Source organism: Ochlerotatus camptorhynchus, unplaced genomic scaffold (genome assembly GCF_037179485.1).
Source record: "Ochlerotatus camptorhynchus isolate MF236.1 unplaced genomic scaffold, CSIRO-AGI_Acam_v1.1 ptg000334l, whole genome shotgun sequence".
NCBI lineage: Eukaryota > Metazoa > Arthropoda > Insecta > Diptera > Culicidae > Ochlerotatus > Ochlerotatus camptorhynchus.
Genome location: NW_027040822.1, coordinates 179,306 through 206,972, shown reverse-complemented (window position 1 = coordinate 206,972; position 27,667 = coordinate 179,306). Strand labels below are relative to the sequence as shown.

Sequence of the window (27,667 nt, the reverse complement as noted above, 5' to 3'; positions counted from 1 at the left end):
TTCCAACATTTATTAAATATTTTTAAAAATCTCGTAAGCATCGCTAAGTATTTTTAAGTATTTTATTTCTAGGTTTTATTTTCATCGTAGTAACGTTTGTTTTATGACCGGTTGCTAGTGCTGTGTTTGTTGATTTTTGCTCCATCAGTTCGATAATTTTAGTCGCGTGATCTGATCATTTTTTAGAGTGTGAAATGAGTTTATTTGAAATGAAGTTTGAGTTTGAAATGAAGTTTATTTGAAGGAACCAAAGAGCTTTAAATGTGAACAGTCCCCTACAATTAAAGAACATTTAATTACTGTACAGTCAGTCTATCGTGTTCATCATATGGAAGTGTTCCATATTTGTCGAAGAATTTATGTTGTTGTTGGCTGTATATATTATGAAATAAAAGCTGAATACAATTAAACTGTTTATTCACAAGACTACTAAACATTTAACAGACTAATCATAGTTTTCCGAACCACCGAATGTATATATAACAATAATTTGAAAATAACAATATGGTTTTTTAAACGATAAAATGAAACCTGGAAAATGGAGCATTTTTGTAAGGTTATCGTTCAGCTCATTAACCCATTTAATGAGCATGCCCCCAATATCGCCACATATTTTATAATCTGTGACGTAAAATCATTGTAACTTTCCACTAGAAGCTAGTTCAAGCCTCTGTAGTGGAACAAAGCGACGAATGGGAAGGGGGAGTACATTTTCTCTAATTTTTGCGAGGAGTACTTAATGCATGCTTTCCAACTCAATGGTTCCAACACTATTGGGTGAAATAATAGACTTTCTTTAAACGAAACCTGTAGGACCATAATGGCCACATGGGAATGTTCAAAGTAAGCGCCTGTAAGAAAAATATCAGGTGAATTGAATGTCATGATAGTCAATTACAATAATAGTTCTAAATTTTGCTCTGAACCGATTTTTCGATTTGAACTTGTCTAACTTGGCGACCTTTATGAGCTTCAAGTAGAAGGGCATCGTATGGGGGGAAATCCATGGGAATGTTGTTCATTTCTGCGACCTATAATGGTACGGAAGCTATGAGACTCGGCTCTCCGGATGCCACAAGTTCCGATGCTAGCTCCCACCAGCTTAAATGTCGGTAGTAATTATCACAGGATCAAGATCCTAGTGGGTGAAAACCTCGGTGAAAACATCCGTGAAAACTATACTTATAACAAGATAGTCATTTCCAGATCTGTATTTTGAACGATGTATTTAAACGAGCAACAGTTGAAAGGTTCCAATGGCCATCAGTCAACGAGTCACGTTCGATACGGTCAGTGGCGTGTAGTTAATTCTATTCATATTGAAACTCACAACTGTTTTACACCAGGACTTCTGCGCCGTCTCTGAAGGGGACGTGTCTACATCCCTGACTGCTAGTCTAAGCCAGTCGGCAGTTCTTGGGCCAAAGGCCTTTTTTGCTCCCGGGTCTCCGGGCGTTGGCGAGGTAGGGAGAGTTTTCGGAATTATGAGAAGCATTACAAAAAGGGTTAATTTAGGCTTTAATTGAATGGATTTATTGATCCAATGGCGGGCGGGAGGCGAAACACTTACGCTGCTGGAATAGAGAAACCGGCCGCTGTCTATGTCAAGCAGCCGAGCCGTGACTATCGGCGGCTGTAGTGTGAACTGATCCCAGATTCTGGGAGACCACGAACGTTAGCTGTCCCAGAGGTTGCAATATCGGTCTCCGAAAGGCACAGTATCACTGCCTTATAGCACAGACAAACAGACGTAACTCTTCATTGTGTATCTTCGTTCACGTATTTAACTGTTGATTTGAATTTTATCAGTTCCGCGAACTACTCGCCGCAGCGCTGGCATCGGATCACTTTGACGTTTCTATACATTCTATAGAACTTTTATGCAATATTGTTTGCGAGTTAGCGAGCAAGCTTGTTTTCCGCGAGAAGCCTGAAAGATGTCGCTACTGAGGTCCTATGTTTTGAGATACTATGTTTTCAAGAAAAACTTTTTCAAAGAGTTACGTCTGTTTGTCTGTGCTTATAGGCTCTTCACACACTACCTTCCAAAAATGCACTCTAACCAATCGCCACCCGTCACGAAACGTGTAAATGGCTATCGACTACAAATTAACCGTTATTTTTCGGAGCATACTGAACACTGTTTCTTTTCCTATCGTCCTATACGCAACAAAAAACTGTTACCGTTCGGTAATAATATAAAAGATTTGAATCCAAACGTCAGATAAACAAACAAATGAAATTTGTTTATAGGCTATAGCAACTGAGCAAACAAACCATCGCTAGGTATTTCTTAAGTATTTCTTAAGTATTTATAAATATTCCCAGATATCTATAGTTATATCGATACAAATACCAAGTTTACCCCTAGGGTGCAAACCTTCATATCACCCATTCTCATTGACTTCGTTCCGTAGCTTATTAACTAAAGTATCGAACCAAACGCATAATTGACTTGTTAACTCTGAAATCATGGATTTATTTGAAGTTTTCTGGTCGATAGGCCCAAAATGGGCGATTAGGCCGAAGTAGTTCTCTACCCTATTTATTTCGTTCAACTTCAATACCATAACCGTACACTCGCACCTTACGCTTAACTCCACTCATTAGATTCTGTACAACATCTGGCGGAAACCCACTTTTTCTTCATGTCTTCCTCAGATTTGACCTCCTTGGAATGCTTCCGTAGTGCCTGCTTCATAATAGCCCAGTATTTTTCGATGGGCCTTAGTTCCGGTGCGTTGGGGGAGGGGGGGGGTTCATGTCCTTAGGTATGAAAGTGACCCCGTTGGCTTCGTACCACTCCAGGACAACATTTGAATAGTGGCACGAAGCTAGATCCAGTCAGAAAATCGTAGAGCTCTCGTGTGGCTTCAACAGAGAAAGCAGACGCTTCTGTTGACACTCCTTGAGGTAGATCTCCCAGTTTACAGTCCCGGTGATCACGAACGGCGCACTCCGTTTGGCACATGAGCAAATCGCTTGCCAAATCATGTAGTTCTTGGCAAACTTTGAAAGTTTCTGCTTCCTTACTTCCTCCGGAACATCAAACTTGTGCTTGACGGTGAAGAACAGTAGCCCCGGAAGCTTCCGGAGAGACTTACGTCAAGACGGACTTCCGGCAGCTTCCGGGGCTCATCATCCATGATGAGACAATGAGGCTTCGTCAGCATCTGTGTGTACAGTTTCCGGGCCCGTGACATTCCCACCGTATTTTGCCGTTCTTCGCGATTTGGAGCCTTTTGCACTTTGTACCTTCCGGTCCTTGGCTCTCTGAACGAAAGACTTGGACAGATTAAAGTTTTTGGCCACATCCTTGACCGAAGCATTGGGTTTCCGCTTAAACGCTTTCACGATTCCGTTGACTGCACGATTCCGAGTTGTTTTCCGATGTCCCGATGAGAGAGTTGAGGATTTTCCAGGTGCTTGCGCCAAATCAATTATGATGCATTTCGCGCCAAATCGAATCGAAGCTGGCAGCACCCTCTCAGATTTCAATAAAATTTTCTGGATGTGTAGACTTTGACTAAATAAGCACTTTTGCATACTCAGTTTTTCCCAAATTTATCTAGACTAACATTTGAGAAGGGCCAAACTTTTTCCGCCGATTTTTTTTCAAAAAATATTATGGAAAAATGACAACTCCAACAAAAATATGTTGCATGGATGACTTTTAGGAAATTGACCAAATTATCGAAAAAAAATACGGGAAAAAATTTCATTTGAGACCTACACTGCAAAAAATCGATTTTTAAAATTTAAAGTCGATTTAATAAAAATGGCCATGTTTGATTTGGATGAAACTTTGCCTCAAGATAAGTAATTGTGTTTACTAGCATCCGTCCATACATCGCGAGATGGGCACTTTAAAGGAAAACAAGTTTTTCTTACAAAAGCTTTTTCATGTCTGAACTGATTTTTTTAACGTACCATTTTTACACAAAACTAAACCAGTGAAGCTCAAAATCATCTCGGAACCCAATGAAGCTCCATTTGTGATTCAATTTTGTCTAATCAGCAACTAATCACTTATATTAATCGAGAATTCCATATGAAAAGGGCTTATATCATTAGAAAATAATATAATTGATATGTCTACTACTGAAGCAAAATTCGATACTCCTATAGCAACTTAGAATTCTTAGCTCAAATTATCCATAAAGAATTAGGTATGAATAAAATTTAAATTGAGATCTTCTTTCGAATCAACAACGATTTGGGAAGTCAACGTATCGCATCATAATTCTATATGCCCTTCTGTTATTTATACCTAAACCATTAACATTATATACCTACCACTTCATTCTACCTATGAGCACTATAAAACTAAGGTTGATTTCATACAAGCAGTGGAAACGTTAAATTTATCTCCGATTTCATCGAGGAACATGAGGAGCATGGATTATCGTCCAATAAAATCTCTAGAAATTACACAAGCAGTGCGAAAAAATATATTTAGCCTAGATACAGCAGACATTAGCAGAGTAGAGGCATACGAAGAAATGATTGTACAGCTAAAGGAGAAGTTCAATTCCCCTACAGCTGACAGAAAAGATCAGATAACAGTATTATCAGTATTGCCAAAGTCTTGGTCCGTGAATAAAGTTGAAGCAGAATTCAACGCACCAACGTACATGGTGAGGCAAGTGAAGAGCTTTGTAATGAGCAGGGTATTCTAAGTACACCCAACAAAAGAAGTGGGTATGGGATCAACGATGATACAAAAAAAAACTAATTGCAGTTCAGTTGTTCATCTCTAAAATGATAGATTTTATTAAACAATCGATAGATTTTTCTAAAATTACTTTTATGTCAGATGGGGCAGCATCAAAATACAAAAATAAAAAAAAATAATATTTGCTAGTCTGTGTAGGTTTCAGTCAAAGCATGGATTAGAAGCAGAATGGCATTTTTTTGCAACGTCTCATGGAAAAGGTCCCTGTGATGCCCTTGGTAGCACTCTCAAGCGAATGGCAAAGAGAGCTAGTCTTGCTCGAAATTATGGAAACACCATAACAACTCCACGAGAATTATATAACTCGGCAGTTGAACAAACAGATAAAAATATCACAAAACTACGTTTCGAGTACATATCCACTGAACAGTACATCGAAATGTCAGAAGAACTCGAAGAACTATATAACAGCACAAAGACAATATCTGGCATACAGAAATTCCACAGTTTTGTGTCTATAACTGGTGACAAAGTAGCGGCAAAAAGGTATTCTAATTCAGAAGATGAACCAAAAATATTTAACTTGATTGGAAAAAGGAAAAAATAGCATGTATGAAAATAGGTTTAAAACATTGAAAATATATAAATAAATGATATATGAAAAATCTTGTCTTTTTTCTCTCACATATTATCAAATTTTGCATCAGTAATAGACAACAGAATAATGGAATGATATTTTTTTGACAAGGTCTACATGTCCAAATAGTTTTGAAGTAATGAAGTAATGAAATTGGGTTGTTAGCGGAATGCTAAATAAAACAGCAAAAAAAGTTACCTTCCATTTAATTCCACTCAATTAATTTTGGTATCCATGACAGATACGTATTTCGACTACAATGTGCAGTCTTCATCAGTGTCATTCCCACTAAAGAACTTATCAAAATCTAACCTCCTTAAGTACTCATCCCCTAGGTAAAAAAGTCAAGATCATAGGTATAAAAATGAAACTACAAGGTGTTGAATCGGAACCTACCTAACTAATAAAAACCAAAGATTTAAGTAAGCTAAAGGAGAAAAATCTATACAACTCTCTAATAAGGAAAATCCCCAAAGGCTTGGTAGCCATCATAATGAAGTAATGAAATTGGGTTGTTAGCGGAATGCTAGGTTAGATTTTGATAAGTTCTTTAGTGGGAATGACACTGATGAAGACTGCACATTGTAGTCGAAATACGTATCTGTCATGGATACCAAAATTAATTGAGTGGAATTAAATGGAAGGTAACTTTTTTTGCTGTTTTATTCAAATAGTTTTATTGAACTCTGAGAGGGTGCTGCCAATTCCAAATACGATTTGGCGAGAAATGCATCATGAGCCCTTTTCATATAAAATTCTCGATTAATCAAAGTGAACTTAAGTGCTGATTAGACAAAATTGAATCGCAAATTGAGCTTCATTGGATTCTGAGATGATTTTGTGCTTCACCGGTTTAGTTTTGTGTGAAAATGGCAAATAAAAAAAAATCAGTTCAGATATGAAAAAGTTATTGTAAGAAAAAAAAATTTCCTTAAAAGTGCTCATCTCGCAACGTATGGACGGTTGGTAGTAAACATAATTACCTATCTTGAGGCAAAGTTTCATTCAAATCAAACATGGCCATTTTTTTTAAATCGACTTTAAATTTTAAAAATCGATTTTTTTCAGTGTAGCTCTCAAATGAAATTTTTTCCAGTATTTTTTTTTCGATAACTTGGACAATTTCCTAAAAGTCATCCATACAACATATTTTTGTAGGAGTTGTCATTTTTCCAAAATATTTTTTTGAAAAAAATCGGCAGATAAAGTTTGGCCCTTCTCAAATGTTAGTCTAGATAAATTTTGGAAAAACTAAGTATGCAAAGTGGCATATTTCGTCAAGGTCCACACATCCAGAAAGTTTCATTGAAATCTGAGAGGGTGCTGCCAGCTCCGAATACGATTTGGCGCGAAATGCGTCAAATACACTGTTTGCGAATCATTCATTTATTTTAGGATTTTGTTTCGTTGAGGTATTTGAAAAACAGCATGTAATGTAAATTTTGCTTATAGGTCCACACAATTTTTACTGTCATAATACCAAAATTCCAAAAGCTTTACATTTACAAGCTCACTTCTCAGCAACGGGACAGGCCTGCTGTGTCACAGCATCGCTACGCATTCGGTAGGTTCAGTATTATGGCTGTAACTTCTGCATTTTGTTTCAAAAAAGATTTGACACTTCTGCAAAGACCATGGAATTGAATAGTGGACAGAACTTTGTGTTACATGTGTATGAAAACTGAAAAATTGTAACATTTCAGACAAATCTGGTAGCATTACTGACCAGAACTCATATGCATGCTCCAACGAAAAGCGTAAACAAGCTGTAAGATGTGTCCACGGTAGAATAGGAGGAGCTAGTGAAGAAATTTTGTCCAGATTATTGATATAAGCACCACGTTGGTTTGCCGGTGCTTTAAATTTTTCGGTGGATACTCCTTGAATACTCTAAAATCGATAAACGATTGAAGTGTTACTACTGGAGAAAATCCTCTAGTGGAAGTATCAAAAATGCGATGATCAAAACGCAAGTTTCTATATTTTCTTTCAAATTCTACAACTCTAACAAGCTTATAAAGTTGCTAGAAGTTAAGTTAAATTGTCATGATCTACAGTCTGATCAGACGCGTATCGTAAAACGGTTTAATCAGTACATGGATACTGTGGGTTGCCTCCCATAAAAGAAATCCTTTTTTTACCCCCTGATTTTCCAGTCATTTTTGGAAGAAGGAGGGTGAGAAAAAGTCGTCGGATTTAAAATCAGTGAACATACTTTTGGAGATTGAGTCGGAATATTTTTCCACAGCCCTGATCCCTGTCTATACTAACTGGAATGAGTTAAGTTTTTCTTCCTCGTGATATCTCTATAATGCATCTCAAACCAAGTAAGCTATACTTACGTATCAACAATCAAACAACAATCTACTTAAGAATCCCAAAAACAGCAGCTCCAGGCTATTAGGTGCTTGAAAGAAACGATTACTAACAGAATACAATGGGATTCTCTATCACTGTACATCTCGTGTGACGTCCATTAACCATTTATGAACGATAATTCGATTCATGCGTGATCGGAATCAATCAACGATCCTCTAAAGTGATTCCATATTAAAATCGTTCGTCGTGTGTGCTGCGCTATTGCACGTATAACTCGGCTTCATCCAAAAGCCACACACAGCACCCCGCATGTGTCCCAACCTATATCATTCGATAAATTTATGGCTGTCACGATTCCGTCACCATCATTCCCAACCGCATCATACACGAAAGTCACAGTATTTATTGCATTTTATTTTTTCATTCCGTCTCATTTTAGTGAGCTAGTATAACGACCTACTAGATCATCGCTCCCACCCGTCCGCGTAGGGAAAACCTGTCCACCTGGTCTGGAGTAGCTGGACCACCATGCGTCTCCTTCGTTTCCGTCACCACCGCAGCCATCACATGGTTCTTGGTTGCGCTCAAGAGCCCGGAATGTGAGCGAGTGGGTGGTTGTGCTATGATATATAGCATTCCCTCGCCAAGTTACTGACGAAACGAGTGCGAAGCACTCACGGTTCATCCCGATGTGCAGTGAGCGGTAAACATGCGCGTATCGGTAAGAGCGTGAGAGACGTTCGTCGCTGCCGGTTGGATACAAAGTTGCCAGGACTCGAAGCTGGGGGTTAGTGTTGAATGAACAACAGTCGCGGCCACAGCAGCAGGTAGATATCCGTCGGATTGTGTGTAGCAAGCATGCCCCACATCCAACTCAGTCAAACAGTCAGTCAGTCGGAGTCGGAGGTGGTTTGGTGGATGGTGTGTTTTGGGTCCCGTTTCACGGATGGCTAAGAAGGACATGTTGCAGTAGTCATCGTTGTCGTTGCTGTCGACGACGGTGTGAACGAGGAAACGGGCACTTTCGGGAATTTTGCCTTCGTGTAGCACAGTAACTCCGGAGAAGGAGGAAGAGGTGGTACGAACGGGAAATTAAGTTCGGAAAAATCAATTTCGAAGGCACCGCGCTCTCGAGAATAAAGTATTGATGAGAAGAAAAGGGTTTTTTCGTGAATAGAATCGTTGTTTATCTCACGTACGGATTGTTGAGATTTTTTGCGTTCCGTAGCAATTTGCTGCTGGTGGCATTCCTGGATACGTGTTTTCAGTCCTGGAAGGTAGCCCGGAGCCATTTTTGCTAGCAAAAAGTGAGTGAGTGAAGGAATCACAATAGTACTCGGTTCGATCGGGTAGTGGTGGAGTGGGCGCTTCGTCTACTCGACAGTGGAGCAGGTTGCAATCCAAGAAGAATAGGAAAAAAAGGAACGTTAACTCCAGAGGTCTTATCAGTAAGCCTTTCATTGAGCTGCCTCGGGTTCAGGTCTCATCTGGCAGCCTTGTTCGTGTGAAAACGATGCTAGTCCCTCGGGAATCGTATATATGTACACATATGCAAGGCCTGCTCAGTGTCCCTACTGGTGAAGAGTGAGTCTGAAACTCTCGACGGTAGTTCATCGTTCCATCGCATGGCCAACTGCCAGGCGTCGTCGGTTATGTTCTATGCATATACATAATTGAGAGTGAACGTTATCGAGACGTCAACGACGACGAATGGTTTTTCCTTTTTGTAGGTACCCAATCCGAGACAGTGAGTGAGTGCGTTGCAGAAATGGGCCTTTCATTCATAGATTCTGCCCGGTGGCTTTCCACGACGACTGACAGCTAATCAATTTTTAAATACCGTACACCGTGCGTGTTTGTCGGGGAGCTTGTTGTTGTTGTTGTGGTAAACTGATCCCGGACGAAGCTGCCGCTAAACAGACCAGTTGCACTGGTTTCCGTGTATGTTTGCATACTTTTTTTTATATTTATTTGGGTGAATCGCAAGTGCAAGCAAGTGTAAAAGCAAAATATTTCCAGGGCACGTGAGAGAGAAAAACCGTGAGAATCGTGAGTTGCACACGTACGTACGTCTGGACTAGGAGGAAAACAATCTGTTTTGATGCTAAGGTATATATTCCCAACACCAAACACGTCAACGAACGGCGAACAACAGGACAGAACAGAGTCCTCCTTGGAGCGCTACGGAATTACGTGAGTGAGTGAAGGCGCTTGGGCCCCGAGATTAATTCTGGTCACCACAGCAGCAGCAATTGTGGGAGTGCAAAAGCAAAGTGTAAAGTGTTATTTTCCAATTACTATAAGTGCACCCGGTAAAGAGTGAGAGCATTAATTAGAGAGCGTGTGCATCGTCGTTGCTAGGACCTTGGACCGGGGAAATAAATTGCCTTCATGATTTGATACAGGATACTCTTTCCTGGTCGGTCCCCGGTCGATGTTGTTCGCGTCATAGTGTGCAAGCCTCGTCGTTCGTCAGCAGACCAGGATGGTGTGATGGAGTTTGTTGAAGGCTGCCAGTAGCGAAGTGGAGAAAATAGTGTTCACATTTTATTCTTCCTTCGGAGGCTCAGGCTGCAGTCGCAAGGAGCAGCAGCAAAACTAATCGATTATCAGCGGAAGCTTTTACACACTCGCAGGCAAGAGCACACAAACACCGACACACTCACAAACACAAATAGGAAAGCAACAGCATCAGCGCCATGGGTTGTGAACTAACGAAATTAGCCAGTAGTAACGGGAGCTCCAAAGGTAACAATGTCCCGAGTTTGGACGCCTGTGGACCACCCCCAACGGACAGCCGGTTGCCGCTCACTGCCAAACAGAAATACACCATGGTGGCCTCGTGGAAAGGCATCAGCCGAGCGATGGAGACTACCGGGATTCACATGTTTATCAAGTGAGTAGCAATCTAACTAACTAGATACGACATTTTCCTGTACCTGTTTCTCTGTTTCTACTCCTGTTGACTAACTGATTTATCCCCATTGGCATGCACAGGTGGATTGTGACATTTCGTTTGTAATCAGAGAAGAAGGAAAGCACGCTTATGCGTGCTTGCATCCTGTCACGTAACCATTTCGCTTTATTTTGTACCGGCAAACCAGGCATTGTAGTCTGGCTTCATGGCCAGATGGCGTCCGTCTGATGTTCCAAAATCTCATTTTGAGATTACCGAATGAAGTTGGAACATTTTTTCGGACAAAGTTGAGAGAACTATACAGAGTTTCCATTTGCCGATCGTTTCTACCCAGGAATCGGGAAAGACTGTTATCCAGTAGCCTGATTTATTGTTAGATTGTTCATTTTTCCAAGAAGAATTCTGGCTTCACCCGAATTAACAGAAAGCGTATTCCTACATACATATTTCGAAAGTCACTTTGTGCGTCTGATAATCACCTATTTTCCGCGGAAACATCTTTCATGTTTCCTCAGATTTTTAAACTGAATTCAACTGAGTTGATCAATTGACTTGCCTTGTCTATTTTTTTTTTTCTTAATACTTCTAGTTGTTGTTCCTTATTGTGTTCTTAACAGCTTGATTAGCTCAGAGAACTAACTAAATGAGAAAGCTGACATACTCACACCATATATCGTATGTCGTCGAAAAAGCGTCCAGAACGCTTGGCTGTGTCTTCAAGATTACTAAGAACTTCACAGACATTTACTGCTTGAAATCGCTCTATTGCTCTCTCGTACGATCTACGTTGGAATACTGCTCTGCAGTCTGGAGCCCGAACTACAATAATGGGGCCGAGCGAATTGAATCTGTTCAACGACGTATTCTTCACTTCACGCTCCGTAAGCTGCCTTGAAGATACCCACTACCCCTTCCAAGCTACGAGAATCGCTGCCAATTGATCAATGTCGAGCCCTTACGTATGCGAAGAGATGTTTCCAGAGCCTCTAGTTGTTGTTCCTTATTGTGTTCTTAACAGCTTGATTAGCTCAGAGAACTAACTAAATGAGAATTTAGGATAATGGTTTTGCTTGGGAGGTTTTTTTTTATTGCTTGGAGTAGCACTTTTATGATTGCATAATGATTCAAAGATACGTAGACAAGCATTGCTTTGACAGCATGGAGTGGCTGTATTGAGTACTCTAGATCTTCATTGTAAACCTCATGCAAATTAAAAAAAATGAAGCTCCAGTGAATTCTTAGAAAGAGTTAGCTCGATGAAAGGATGAATTTTAAGAATTTTTGGAGTTTTCTACAGATAATGTATGTACTATGTACTACAGTGAGAATTTAAATATTATTTTAGTAGAATTCTGGAAAGATCTCTGTGAAAGAAATTAATTTAAAGGAAAGGCTTAAGAACAATCAAATAAAAGCCTGTAAAGTTTTGAGCGAAATTTTCATACACAAATTGTGAAGACGAACCTGTCGCAGATCCAAATTCAAGATCCAGCAATGGTGCATTGCGAATCACTTCTGCGTAAGCTCCGTAGACGTAGGCGCGTTGATTCCGACAGCCGCGAAAAGTTAAACATGCATCAATACCACATAAGGAAAGATCGATTTTACGTATGGTTTAGTTCATAGATTAACATTGACTGCTGTATACAAATGTAAGTACTTGAACACTAAGAAATAAGTTAACTCAAATGCTTTAACCGCATATATAAGAGATTTCGCGTATTGAAAGAATACTATCGTAATCGAGTACAACAAACTCAGGGGAAAACAATACCTCCAAAAGTTTAAAAGCTATTAATTGTCACATACCTCTACTTTTGCTTATTTCCTAAACTATTCCGCTACTTGTTATTCTACTAAATGCTTTTGGTCTGCCTGCGTTTTCTTTTTAAAGTTCAAGACTAAATAAGAAGATTTATTCTACAACTTTAAAGGTTAGTTGCCTTCCTAAGCGGACCCCCCGCATCCTAATTCTTTTGTTAATCTACTTAATGTCATTAGACTTTCTGAAGTTTCTTATTTAAGTTCATTTGATGATTATGATATCTCATTAGTCTAATTTAATAAATTATTAAAAGCTTTAATTCACCTAATCAAGCATAACCCATGCTTTATTAAGTACCTGCACTTGTGCTTGTAATCTAAAATTAAACGTGTTTCAAGTACTTTTGATTTTGACCTATACCTATTTATTATATCTTAGTTCGACCCAGGTGACACCTTCAAGTGACTAAAATGCTTCATTTTGAAGTTAGTTTCCTAGCTGATTTTAAATTATATAGGGTATATGCTCCAACTACACTCACACGTTTCCACTATGTCGCACCACAAGAGTACATATGGGTATGTCACAATAGAAGCACACCACAGTGGAAATCTCGAGCCATAGTTCAAACACTTATCCCAAATCAAAATGAAGCACATATAAGATTAGTTACAATACCGTGTACAAAAATGATGTTTAACATTGTTGCCAATGAAAACAACAATGAAAGCTTGTCACGTAAATAGAAGGATCACTGTTGGTCACTTTCTGAAATATTTCAATTGTATAATTCCCTTGCAAAACCCAAATAAATCTATCTGCGTAAAAATAAATAAAATAAGAGTGATTTGCGGCAAAACCCGCCAGTATCACACCCAACGTCAGTGCCTATACGTAAGCGTACTACGACGCGGCTCTCAATTAAAGGAGTAACAAGTGTGATACTATCACTGCTAGACTAGATCTTTGGTTCTCTCATGCAGTGGTTTATCAGAGAAGGGAAGCTTAGTAATCCCCATTGCCTGCCCATGACGCCATTCTATCGTGGCATGAGCCAGCAACGCCGGCCATAAACCTATCGTCTCCAACACTCCACTATAAAGCATGAAATTAAGCCCGCCCACCAACAGCAAGGTGCAAAAACTAGCCAAGGGGAGGGACCTTCATACAGCAGTATGTTGAATTCATAATGATTACGAAAATTGATCATGCTGTTTAGTGGAGCCGCATGCAGGGCAAGACCCAAGCTAGGATGGTAGCTTCTTACATACATACATACATACAGGTAATTGAAAACCAGCTATTGATTAGATGAGCAAACAACAGCAGTAATTTTTAAAGCATTCATATTAATTTATTTTTTTATTGATGACATTATGCTTGTGCCAAGTCTTCCGCTTAATCGTATTATCTCACTAACTTAATTCATGTTTCTGTAGTTTAGCACCTGTGGATTATGAGATGCTCGATGACCCTGAAGGGATCGATTTTGCTTACTGAGCAGAAAATCATGGATTTAACCCCAAGTTCTTCCACAGTACAATAAATCGCCACCATCATTTGTATATTTGATATTGAACATTAACCTCGGAAACTATTTGCATATCAAGCGAAAACGTAGTCCTGTATTGTCGCGAACCGTTTTGGTTCTGAGATGCTCGATGACCCTGGAGGGAACGTTTTTGCTTACTGAGCAGAATATCATTGGTTTAATCCCAAGCTTTCCGTCTTGACTCTTAAAGTTCATGATCACTAAACAAAATGAATATATTCTTTCGATAACCGGCTATCGAGAGATTAAATAAACAACAAATAAACAATACATACTTTTGGTTGCATCGCCAACTTGAGGTGAATCCTAACCGAATACCCTACCCAACCCTCCAACTCCGTAGCACTTATGAGGGTGTCGCTAAGTCGGTGGTCTCTCGTTAAGTAAGTACTACATCAACATTTCCTTCCCTATCCCTAGTTATGGTAAAGATGGGCGTGGCCGGAAATAGCGACAGTCATGCTTCTGTTACTCTTGTTTAGATTGGAACCAATGTTTACTCCCCAGCATTATTACTGGAAGTAGTCTAACTGAGAATTTCAGAAGAGACGTGAGTGTCGCTAGTATCCAATCTACGAAGTATATCATAACAACACTAACGCTAATTAAAATACCTTAACCGCGATAATCTCCAAAATTCCGGGAGTAACACAGGAAAATTTCTAATCGAGATTTGCTGGTCACTGAAGTTCTTATTTAGTCTTGAACTTTAAAAAGAAAACGCAGGCAGACCAAAAGCATTTAGTAGAATAACAAGTAGCGGAATAGTTTAGGAAATAAGCAAAAGTAGAGGTATGTGACAATTAATAGCTTTTAAGTTTGTTGTACTCGATTACTATAGTATTCTTTCAATGAAGGTGAAGGAGATTTGGATGAATTTATGCCTCTAGGGTAGAATGCGGATCCTTCCCGTTAAGTTTTTTTTTATTTGTCAACTATTCTGCTTGCAATTTCCTTGCATTTCTCTTTTGAGTTCCTTTGAAAACAACAGATACAGATCTTACAACTACAGACTGCAGCCCAAAAGTTCAAAGGTTATCCGAAACAATAATCCATATCCCAAGCAACAATTTAGGTTTGGATAATGCTTTAAAACCGCAATATTTAAAACTTGTGCTGGAGGGGTATTTTATCATATTTATCTGTTTCCATTAAACCGGAAAAACTAAAATTCAATTTGTATAAAATGCATCTGAATACGATAGAGCTAATTTGGAAGACAAACAGATGAGCTGGCAAATCGAATCTGTGCAGTTATCTGAAATTTAATTAATTCTTGCATGTCTGATTTAAGGTCATTCTTGATTCAAATAAAACATATTTTACAGCATTTGCAGCCCCTGGGGGATAGCTAAAATAAACCTAATTAGAGGAAATCAAATTGATTTAATCAGGGATAAATCACAGTATATGTAGTTAAATTCTCTTAAAAACAAAATAAAAATCATCACTACTACTATTTTTTTCTTTATCCGCTAGTAATTTTTTTGCTGGTTTTTCCGGTTGATCATAAGTCACTTTTTAAAAACTTACCATGCATAAAACCTTTTCCAAGAACCGATGTAACATGAATGAATGTACATGTATTTATTTCCTGTAAAGGGCTGTCCAAGCACGTAAACAGTTTTTGAGAGATTCCCAACTAACGGGTGTTCAATAAAAAATGAGAATGATTTCAGTGCCGTCCAGCGCTCTTGTGACTAAGTTGCGTCGTACGACTGACCAGAAAAATACTGAATTCGATGAAAAAAAAAATTCTACTAGCTAGGGGAAGTGCAGGTAATGTCGGCCTAAGTGTCCCTAATTTGGCCCCATACATGAATTCAGCAATCGACTAAATTTTCAATAGCAACCAAAAATATCCATTAGTCCCAATAACGCGTTCATCTAGATAAAATTGATAAATAGCAGATTTTTAGCGATGGGCCCAATCTTAGATCCATAGGCCAACATTACAGACATTTCCCCTATATGACTGAAAAAAATCTCATTTTTTATTGAACACCCGTTAATACCGCTCTCTCCCGTGTGTAGCCAGTCGCTCATACTAAAATTATAAAAAATGGCTCGCCGAAAACACTCACCAGTTCTACACCCCTATCTGTTTACGTTGTTTATGGATAGCTCCTAAGGTATGTCAAAAGAAAACATTATCAAACATCATCGAATTTAGTTCAAGCAAATACAAAACATAAATCCAACCATTTTAAAACGTACAAGTCAAGTGTCAAGTGACGTGAAGTGACCAATGTTATTAAATTACGTAAAAATAAATGAAAAAAAATAACCAAAGCACCCAAGGGATACATAATTATGAAACATCGTGCAAAGCAATGATGACTGTAATAAGCAATTTGCTTTACAAAATCCTGCACTGCTGCCTTTATGCGAAAAGCAATTTTGATTTCATTCTACCTTCATCCAATCTCTGTTATCCGGACGACCAAATCGCAGTGCCAATTCCCCAGCGTTGCATTCTCCCAGACGAGGGATACGCCAACTTTTATTATTCCCCATTCCACGCCGGCTGTGGTCACCCCAAGACACAGTATCAGGAATGAACGACAACGAATCAGTATAGTGTGGTAAGTCTGGCCTTGCGATGAATTACATCCTCTCGCCCACGCATCAAGATTTAATCTCATTTTTTTTCCTCCTCAAACTTTGGGGATTTTTCCGAGTTGCCAATGCCACAAGGTCACTACCTACTTGTAAACGATTGGCTGACGAGGGTTTGATGTGTGTCCTCGGCACTCTCGAGTGGCCATGATGATGATCCCCGACTGAAAGAAAGCGAGTTTGGTTAGGATTTTCCTATAGCGAGCCATCAACTTCCGGCATGTGTATGAATGTTTTATCAACGGGTCATGTTTGTGGGCTGCTTGAAGATAAGGAATTTTGGTGATTGTTTGGGAGTAGGTAGTTTGGTATACCTCGAACACAAATAAGGATCTGTGAAATGGGATTAATTCAATTAAATTTTGCAATTGATTGTAGACTACACACTTAGAAAAATTGATGTAAATTTAGGTGATCTGAGACTGACGTATACGAGCGTCAATTTTGACATAAAATTGAGTCATAATAGACGCGAAATTCAGCTCAATCAAACGTACTTTCGAACTTTTCAGTCTCGAAGTACTTAGTTTTGCATGACATGTTTGTTTACGTCTCATTCTTTTTGTCACAGATGGATTACAAGTAAACAAGAAAAATATATAATAATTGCAATTTATGGGATATCTATCTATTTATAGATTCAACAACGGCCACATATATCAAAAGGAGTAATAGCTTCTCCAAGGCTATTTGCCCCAAACGAACACACAATGCTACCATCTTATTTCACGAACAGAACTTTAAATATTCACCTGGTTTGTAGCTGTTACACAATCTCCCGAAGCAATCAATCATCTTATATATAGCAAAAACAATTCCAAGTAAGCCGATACACCACTCGTGCTAAATACGAGACGTTGCCTAAAAACTTGCCTGCGAGCCCATCTCGATTGCCAATAATACACTCTGTTCACCAATGCGGAGCAACTTCCGACGACCTATCCCTCGCCAGAGGCAAAATATCCTCGTTGGGATCCATAATTAGGCTCTATTAAAATTTCTTTATCACCACCGCCCCCGTCATTATTAGCCTGATCAGCATGCAACTGTTGGAGAGCAGAGGAAAAGTTTTTGATTTAAGTTATGGAACTGATTAAAACTTTGAATTTGGCCACCAGAAAAAAAAAAAAAACGATGTGACAAGACCATAAACTTGACTTGTCCAAAAAACGCTACACTCATAGCATATGACTTCAACCGGAAACCGAAGCTTTCAGACGCAGATGGCTGTGCGAAGCGGAAGAGGACCAAAAAAAAAAGTTCACTCGATAATTGTTGCAAAGCGCCCCGTCGTACTCATGGCTTGCTGCGCTGATCGAAACTGACAGCGACTGACAATAGCGAATCGCAGCTCGCCAGGTTCTATTTTTTGTGCCACATAATACTTCAAAATGTGTGGTGTGATGTTAATCATGATTATAATACCGTTCTGATTCATATTTCGAACACTTTGACTTTATAATTATATCTTGAAATACCTATATAAAACTAAATTAAATTCATCATTATTATAATATCTAATATGTAGTCGAATGGGATGCCATTAAGGGGCAGTCAAAGCTTTAAATTAGGACTTTCTTTTCGTCTACAAGTGATATTGCTTGGCGGCAACCAGACTGGCCGCACAGTGGAGTAAATAAAATAAAAATCTGATCATAAATCCAAAAATACAAATGTAGTTTATTATGTGTTTTACAGTTTTAATTTAGAGTGTGATACGTATTGAATCATGTGACAGCTGATTGGCATTCTTAAGTTTTGTTTACTATTATTACGAGAGTTTAGAATCAACTGTGAGTGAGGATTTTTTTGTTTTTGTGTTGATGTAACACTCGCATTTGGGTCATTCCAGCTCAAGTGGGTACATAATTTTAAAAAGTTGTGGTCTATGTCACCTTGTCAAACTATGTCAAACTTGGCCAAAACTTTTATTTTGGAATTCTGAACAAACGCCTCTGATTTTGCTCTAAAGTGCCTAGATCCTTCTGGGATACAACCCTGGATTTTCGATATTTTTAAAAATTTCAACTTTCAGAAGAGATTACTCCACAACCAAATAAGCTATTCGTGATATTATAACATCAATTTGAAGGTTTTTTTATGTTAATTCTTATAAGTGTACAAACGTTTTATTTTTATTAGTATTAGTAACTATAATAAACAGACTAATTACCGGCAGGTATCCAAATTGTCAAAAAATGGTTTCTTTTCACCATGGACGGGATTTTTCATTTCTTAATATTTTGGGCTCAAATTTTCACCACACTTTGGAAAAACTCTTCTACTTGATGTGTTTCCAAGGGCAAATGATTTGCACAAATAGTTTTTGAGATATGACCAGATAAATGAGAGGTAGTTTTGAGCTTTCTGGTGAAAAATCAATGCTATTTAATATAATTTTATTTTTTTTTCTTCCTTCACGCTGATGGCACAATAATATTTTCATGTTATTTTTCACATGTTCTGGGCTGGATTCTCATTATATGAAATCATAACTACCTCATTTATTTACTTCTGTCCATAATTCAATTATGGTTCTAAAAGTGAAAAATACGTTCCTATGGGATACAACTAAAACGTGCTTTAGAAGTACGGTGAAATCAGATAGATTAGCAGGTATACAACATTTGAGTTGTGGATGACAGCTGCTACTAGAATAATACCCTTGTTTGAGAAATTAATTTATTTTTTTAGATACAATCTCACGAGCAAGAATACTTTTTATTATATTTATAAAGAAAAATAAACGTCTAACCTTTATTTTTCATTTTTTTGAAAATACACTTTCCATTCATGAACGTAACTGTCATGTTCTTCTTCTACCCAAGTTTCGCTCAAATCGGTGACATCGACCACAGGTGGTGTACCCACTTGAGCTGGAATGACCCATACAAGGTCAAGCAATCAAGGTGCTGGCACGAGATTTTCAAACAAAACCGATGTGAAGTTTTTTGAAGAAGGTTAGTCGAATCATTTTGTATGTTTGGAATGCAAATAAATGAATTTGATGTTTGCTAAACAATGCATACAAGTAGTTAAGGAAATCTTTTAAAATTCAGTAATAATAATAAGTTAATTTTCCAAAAGCTTCCGACTGAACAATGTAAGCAATTGAAAGTTCTATTATTCCTTGTAATAATGGTGAAAGAAAACCTTCCGAATGTTTCTGGTTTCGTCAACTATAACAAAGAGGCAAATTTTCGATATAAGTAATTGCTTTTCTGATTATAATTGAACTACAGCCATTTTATGAAGTATTCACCTTTTGTATGAATGTATTGATAGTTTAACGGATGATAAATTGATTTATTTAAAAAATCATAAATGATTCATGAGAAAAGTAAGATATTGCTTTGGGGTGAATTATTTTGTTTAAATAATCTAAAATCCACCAAAATTATTTTGCTCAGGTTTAATATACCAAGTGCTCCACTGTGTGACGTTCCGTCGCCACTGCTGTTGTTGTTCAAGCTCTATTTCGTCTGGTTTTACGATCGTGTGCCTTGGTGGTTATTTGTGGTGCTTAAAATAAAGCTATTTGAGCAACAAAATGGCTCTCATTCGGCGACGTAAGAAACGGCCAAATGACACGCAATCGTCAGATAACACGGAGCCATAAAGACCATTCTGGGTGTTTGCCATCAGCAATTTGCCGCCCTGCGTGTGTTCGGATTTTACAGTATATATTTTCCATCTGCCATTGCTATTACCTCCCATCTCCAGTTGTTGTTATGGTGAAAAAAAAAATGGAAGCTAAAAAAATGCAGAAAATGGGCTTCATAGACGCTTCCACTTCTTTCGAGAAACAACCTACCGCCATCGAGATTCCGGAGTTAGGAGGAAATGTAATCAGTGAAGGAAACTTCCTCCGGTTGATTCGCCGAACTGATGAACAGGACGGAGAATACACTTTAAAAGATTAAATCTTGAAATACGAAGTACGCTTACAGGGTATTACTTCCATCCGTTGGCAGGTACCCAGTACGGAGTTGTCTTTGAACACACAAACAAGAAAAAGCAGAAACAGCAACCGACTTATGGAGTGATGCAACTGCTTATTATTATTTTTATGGTTCGTTCGAGTATGAGAGAGGTGGCACAGTAGACTAGAAGCTTAAAATATTAGGTTGGTTTCCAGAGAAATATTATATCTGAGACCTGAGTTGGCCATGATTCAAGAGGGTGGAAACAAGGGCCACCATCTTTTCGTAAGCAGCATAAAACGTGAGCACATATCAATCTAAGCGGGCCCGCGGCTATGCTCGCTACTTGCAAAAGGATATGAATAAAGGTACTCTGAACCATATTGTTTGTTATATCTCAGGAAGGCTGCGACATTAAGTAAACAGGATAATTTATACCACATGCCACAGCTGTGTATTACGGTTCAGAACAATGGAACCATCGCAAATCCTGCCGTCAATATCAATGGTGTATTAATGTATTAATGTATTAATTTTCTACCAATATTATTTGAAGTTATCGGGGCTTCTTATGCCTTCTTCATCTTTTCTAGCTGAAGTAAGATTATAGTTGGATCTTATGCATCTACTAATTTTGATAAGTAGGGGAAATGGATGTAATGTCAGCCTAAATACCCCTAATTAACTTTCAGTCGCGAAAATCGCAGAAACATTAAATGATGTCGCGAAAATTGCGAAGGGACTGATGTGCTGTCACAAAAGTTGTGGAATTTATTGTAACCTTTCCATCCCGGATTATTTTGCTGTTATCAATTTTGTTGTTCATTTGGCTCTGAATTTTTTACCGGTTCAAACCAAACACCCTGCAAATAATCGAGAAATAATCTCAATTCCATAAGTCACACCGGATTTACACAGAAATTCCGTGAGGTCTGTCCAATATGAGACATTTTCATGTTTTTTTTTATTTCCAACATGAACATACCATTTTTCGTTGTCAAATCATAAACGAATTGTATACATGCGGGTGATTGCCATATATACCGGATATTCTAGGTTCTCCAAAGCGTCCTGGAGTTCAGTTGATTTGCTCTACTATATCAACCAAGACTGCAATAATATCTGTAGTATCGAAATATGTCCAAACAGATTCAAAGTGTCTATATGCCCGACCTATTGCTACGTATACAAGATTTCATAGGTTCTGAAATCATTCTGGAGATCAGATTATGTTTCTACTAAATCACCTAAGCCTAATTCTATATCTGTAGTATCGAAATATGTCCAAACAAATTTGCAGTGTCTATGTGGATCATGCCAACATATATTCGTGTATGCCAAATATTTCCTAAGGATTTCCATATCGATATTTCGATACTACAGATATTATTCCAGTCTTTGTTTATCTAGTAAAACAAATCATCTGAACTGCAGGACGATTTGGAGAACCTAGATCATCTGGTATGCGTGGAAATAATCAAACATTATCCATATAGCCACTACGAATCTGTTTGGAAATAATTCAAAACTACAGACTGTATCCCAGTCATGGTTGATCTAGTAGAATAAATTATCTAAACTCCATAACGATTTGGAGAACTTAAAACATCTGATATACATGGCAATAGTTCATGCATGATTCACATAGACACTGTGCATCTGTCTGGAAATATTTCGATACTAATCAATCTCGGTTAATCTAGTAGATCAAATTATCTGAACTCCAGGACGATTTGAAGAACCTACAACATCTGGATTACTCGGAAATAGATCATGCATGATCCACATAGACACTTTGAAACTGATTGGACATTTTTCGTTACTACAGACATTATTGCAGTTTTGGTTGATCCAGTAGAACAAATCAACTGATGTCCTGGAAAATTTGTAAAACCTATAATTTCCAGTACGCATAGTAATAAGTCGTGCATGATCCACAAAGTCACATATATATGATTCGGTTATGATTTGCCAACGAAAAGGTTCATATTGAAAATAAAAAAAAATATATCATGAAAATGTCTCACTAAGGAATACATACATACATACAGACCACAAGGAATATCCGTGTAAATACAGAACCGCGACGTGACCAACAAGTGTGACTTGTGAAACTCTGGTAATTTTTCGATTATGTGCAGGGTGTTTAGTTTGAATTGGTCAAAAATTGAGAAAACTAGAGCAAAATTAACTACAACATTTAGGACAGCAAAATACGTCAGAGACTTCATCAAATCTAGGCCTGTATTATTCTATAGAAACATTCATAAACTAGGGGGCGACCCCAGCGTAGTGGTTAGCATCCATACCTCTCACGCCAAAGTCACGAGTTCAAATCTTACCCCGGACAATTCACGAATGACTCGAGAGTGTTAAAGTGACCATAATTATAAAAAAAGCATTCATAATTTACTGAATTTTTTTTTCAAAGGTTACAAACGATACCCTCAGTCGGTATAGACACAGCTACAATGCGAGTCCATGCTGGAGGCGACTGAGTTCGATTCCCGTCCGGTCTATTAATTTTTCGGGTTGGCAAATGTCTCTAATTCCTTGGGCATAGGATGGTACAGGCATAGAAAGCTCTCAAATCAATGTGAAGGTACTTCAAAGAACACTAAGTTGAGAGCAGGCAAAATCTAATATGCTATATGCAATAAGCATGAAATGCCATGTAGTAGTATACAAATGGTATTTTTAGGCAATGAAAACAGTTTTTTTTGTCGCGGATTAGTATTTGAACTCGCGGATTTCTTTTGAGAAATAGAGGATTTCACAGATCAAATTTAGAAAATATTGTAACAGGCCTGCTTACTTCTGCTCAGAATTCCCATGAATTCTTTAAAATGCTCCTCATAATTTCCTTAAAACTTTCTTTTGAATTTTCTAAAAACTATCACCTTGAAATACACCACGGAATTCCTTTGAAATTTTCCTCAAAATTTTGTTGAAGCTATCCTCGGAATTCGAAATTCTTCTTCTTCTTCGCATTTCAAGCTTATTGCTTATCCCATATAAGTTTATTGCGTCTCTCAACTTAGAGTTCTGGATATATTCCACTTTTGCATACGTATAATTGTGTGGCAAGTACAATCATACTCTATGCCCAAGTCGAGACATTTTCCAACCCGAAAAATTCCTACACTGGACCAGCATGGTCTTGCTTTGTAGCTGCGCCTTTACCGACTGAGCTAAGGGAGGCCCCAATTTAGTAGGGAAATCAATTCCCTTTGAATTTTCCTTGGAATTCTTTTGGAATACCCCTATGAAATCCATAGGAATTATTTTTAGAATTTGCGTTGACTTCAATTTAGAATTCCATTTGAATTTCTCCTATGAATTCATTTGCAGTTCTCCTCATTTTTTATAAGATTTCTCCTCATAATTTGGTTGGCATTCAAGTCAGAACTCTTTTAGAATTTCTTTAAGTTTCTACTGGAATTATTCTCAGATTTAATTTGAATCCTGCTTTTAGCATACCCCCTAAATATTCGCCGGAAATTCCCATGGAATTATGCTCTGGATTATTTTTACCCTTGAAACTTCTTGAAATTATCCTCAGAATTCCCATGGACTTTTTCTTTCAATTGTCTTGAAGTTCTCCTCAGAATTATCGTGCAATAATCCTCAAAATTCCTAAGGAATTAACCTCGGTAATTCCCATGAATTTTTAATTAGTTTTCTTTGAATTCTATTAATAATTTCCATGACATTCAAATCTAAACTAACTTGGTATTCTCTTTAGATATTAAAACTAATCTGAAGTTACTCGGAACTACATTGAAAGCCGATTTCACTTGATGTTTTTTTCATGTTCTTCCTAGAACTCCCTTGGAATGGATTCCTTAGAAAGTCAAAACAAATTCCATTGGCATTGAAAACTTTTCTAGGTTGGTTGAGTTTTGTTTTCAAATATTTTATGTTGGTAAATAAAGTTTCTTGAAAATGTCTCCAGGTATAGTTATTTTTAAGACCAGACTATGTAAAAAAATTGAAGTATAAAATCTGTGAAAAATGCTGCTTACCAATCAGGCTAAGGCCTTGATGTCCTCTGCTGTCCGAAGAAATCGTCTCCACTCTACTCGATCCATGGCCACACTTCGCCAGCCTCGTAGTCTGCGAAGGGTCCGCAGGTCGCCTTCTACTTGGTCGATCCACCTTGCCCGCTGCGCGCATCTTCTTCTTGTTCCTGTTGGGGCGTCGTGCAGCATTCTTACGACGTGCCCATCCCACCGTAATCGCCCAATTTTTGCAAAGTGGACAATGGATGGTTCTTCCAGCAGCTGGTGCAATTCGTGGTTCATTCACGTCCTCCACGTTCTGCCATCCATCTGCACTCCACCGTAGATGGTACGCAACACCTTCCGTTCGAAAACACCAACACCACCAAAAGCATAGTCCAGGTCTCGTGGCCATAGAGGACCACCGGTCTAATCACCGTCTTGTAAGTGTTCTCCGGAGTCCAAAGTATGCACGATTCCCTGCCATAATACGTCTTTGAATTTCTCTGCTGGTACAATTTTCAATACACGAACTCGTCGACCTCCTCGATTTCGTCACCGTCAATCTGAACTCGGGTCTGGGAGGCAAACATTGTCTTCCCTCGATCCATTTCCTCTCATGTATTTCGTCTTCGATGCGTTGATGGCAAGTCCAATCCACCTAGCTTCAGCCTTCAGTCTGATGTACGTTTTCCGCCATCGTCTCAAAGTTCCGTGCCATGATGTCGATGTCATCGTTTAAGTCTAGAAGCTGAATGGACTTCCTGAAGATCGTGCCTCTCGTGTCTAACCTAGCTCTTCTCATCACATCTTCTAACGCGAGGTTAAATAGCAGACACGAAAGTCGTACCACCTTGCCGTAACCCCTTCGAGATTCAAAGGGACTCGAGTGTTTATCCGGAAATCCGTACTCGTGCATAATCTGCTATAGCTGATCTGTTCCATATTTCAGAACCTGAAATTTTGAAATTTATTAGATACTGAAGATCTGGTCCGGATGACCCAAGCAATCACTTGGCCAAACAAGTGGCCCAGCCCGCCTTAAGGCTGGTTTACAGCAAATTAAATTTACATATAGTAGCGTAACTGTATTTGATGTTTACATGCATAATAATGTGTTTTTTTTTTTGTAATTACTTTATTTGTACAGGCTCAATCGAATAAACATAATAATGTATGCAAACAAACATTTCTATAAGAAGACTTGGGTTAAGATTCCCTGAAAACTAATAAACTTGCTTTCCCATGACCGGAATAAAATCCCGTGATATTGTTTCCGAACTATAAGGCCACTGCCACGCTGAAGGTGAAAAGTTGCGTGGCGCGTGGAAAGGAATTTGCATGATTGATATTATTCCTTACATTCGATTTGACGCTTCACTTTGCGTTGTCAGCATGACAGCGACCTAAATCAGCCTTTAAACGGTCCTCATCGAAACTTGCAGTCACAATTGTATAGCCGTTGCTCATTTGTATAAATCCAAAAACGCGAAATAAATTGCCAATGAATACTTTCGGTGCTAGTAAGTGATCAAAGCTCTCAAATAATACACTCAATTCTATTGGGCATTTGTTAATTTTTATAGATCAGAGAGATTCGGAAAAAGTGAAGTTTTCTATTCAAAAATGTCATCTATAATTAGTAATGCCACAACTTCTTAGACCACTATTGATTAAAAGACTTTTGGTTCCGTAATGTTTTTTAACAGTGGAGTCTTTCCAAATAAACAAACTGAAAGAAAACCTAGGTAAGAAAAATCTAAGAAAAATCATGAAAAGTTCAGAATTGATTTCTATGAGGATTCAGTTTTCTTCCAGTATGTTTGGTGAATTTTTCCAGCTATTTTTGAAAAACTGTTGGCAACCCTGGCTGTATGAAGACATTTATTTTTGTTTGATGAAATGTATGCCCGATTTTCATAACAATTTTCAAAATATGCGTAATTTTTGCCTAATTTCTGGTTGAATTTAATGTATTTTAATCCAATTTAATTCTACTTAGGGGCTGTTCATAAACTACGTAGACAGTTGGGGGAGGGGGGTGTTAAAATTATCCACGGCCCATACAAATTTTAAACTTTTGTTTGGACAATTGGCTACGCAGTGGGAGGGGGAGGGGGGGAGAATCCTAAAAAACCGTCTACGTAGTTAATGAACAAATTAATGTGTTTTATCTAACCAAGATGAATTTTTATCTTCAATATTTATTTCGTCTAGATGATCCATTAAAGGTTAATGTTGACATGCTAAAAATCAAAAAAATAATAATAATGCGGATTTACATGGATAAAATCAACTTATTCCATTATTTTCCTTTCCAGAGACGAACCAGCCAAAGACTGAAAGTCTCAACTTGTTTTCCTCGTCAGTCAGAAAGATGCACCCAACGCAATGAATTTAGCTTTAAGGTCTACCACAGCTACTAAGGGCTACCAGTAGTTGGCGAATTTACCCTAGCTTTCTGCGGCACAATCAGCTAAATCTGAATAATATATAGGGGAAATGGATTGAATGTCGGCCTAAATGCCCCTAATTTGGGTCCAAACATAAATTCAGCAATCGACTAAATTTTCAATAGATGATGATGATAGTGGTTTACCACCTATTGTAGCATAGCATAAGCGATTGCACAAATCGTGGGGGGCTATTTAATGTTCAACCAATACATTTTGTAGAAAATAGCGTGTGTTGCTGTGAAAAAACACTTGGGTTTTTCCCACGCATTAAAATCTACAAATCAAGCATCGCATTATACACCTGGCCACATCCTTACAATCGCAAGGGATAGGAAGGAAAATTAGTCCAACATCTACTTAAGAAGCTGCAGGGAACCCATACTACCTTAATAGATGCCATTTGTGTTAGTAGGAAATGGAATATATTTAGGAATCTCTATTCGACAATATAAAGTAAAGGTTATGTGAAAATGTAAACAAATTTAAATTAATACAAAAAGAAATATCTCACCAAAATTATCTGCTATAAGTCTGTCTCTGCATGTTTTCGAAGCTGTTTCATGCATTATCCTTGCCAATACTCTCCAGCAACCGTTTTCTTTTCACACCGAAGCATTGAAACCATTCATCACTCTTTCGCCTGCGCTACTGTATTGGAAGCAAACCGCAGGATTCACAGCAGAATGCGCAGACCCTTCAGTGTTTGGAGTACATCTGATCACCAACACCATTATAGAACGATTAGAAAACCCAACACCTCCGACGCAGGCATCGATCGCTTCACTATATCTATAGTGGTTTAC

At 38.2% G+C, this 27,667-nt stretch overlaps 2 protein-coding genes across 9 annotated transcripts in view; one reads left to right on the top strand and one right to left on the bottom strand.

Moving 5' to 3' along the window:
* LOC135708744 (putative uncharacterized protein DDB_G0286901) overlaps positions 1-27,667 on the bottom strand; it is a 197,130-nt gene that overhangs the window by 74,127 nt on the left and 95,336 nt on the right. The window lies entirely within an intron of this gene.
* The window catches only part of LOC135708757 (neuroglobin-like), a 193,795-nt gene that overhangs the window by 88,162 nt on the left and 77,966 nt on the right, over positions 1-27,667 (top strand). For 3 of the 8 annotated variants that reach the window (XM_065230895.1, XM_065230897.1, XM_065230896.1), the window contains exon 2: positions 8,071-10,527. In XM_065230895.1, coding sequence (XP_065086967.1) covers positions 10,331-10,527 — 197 coding nt within the window. In that variant the 5' untranslated portion in view covers positions 8,071-10,330. Of the gene's footprint in view, positions 1-8,070; positions 10,528-27,667 lie in introns of those variants that run through there. The other 5 variants (XM_065230903.1, XM_065230899.1, XM_065230902.1 and 2 more) reach the window with 5 other exon arrangements.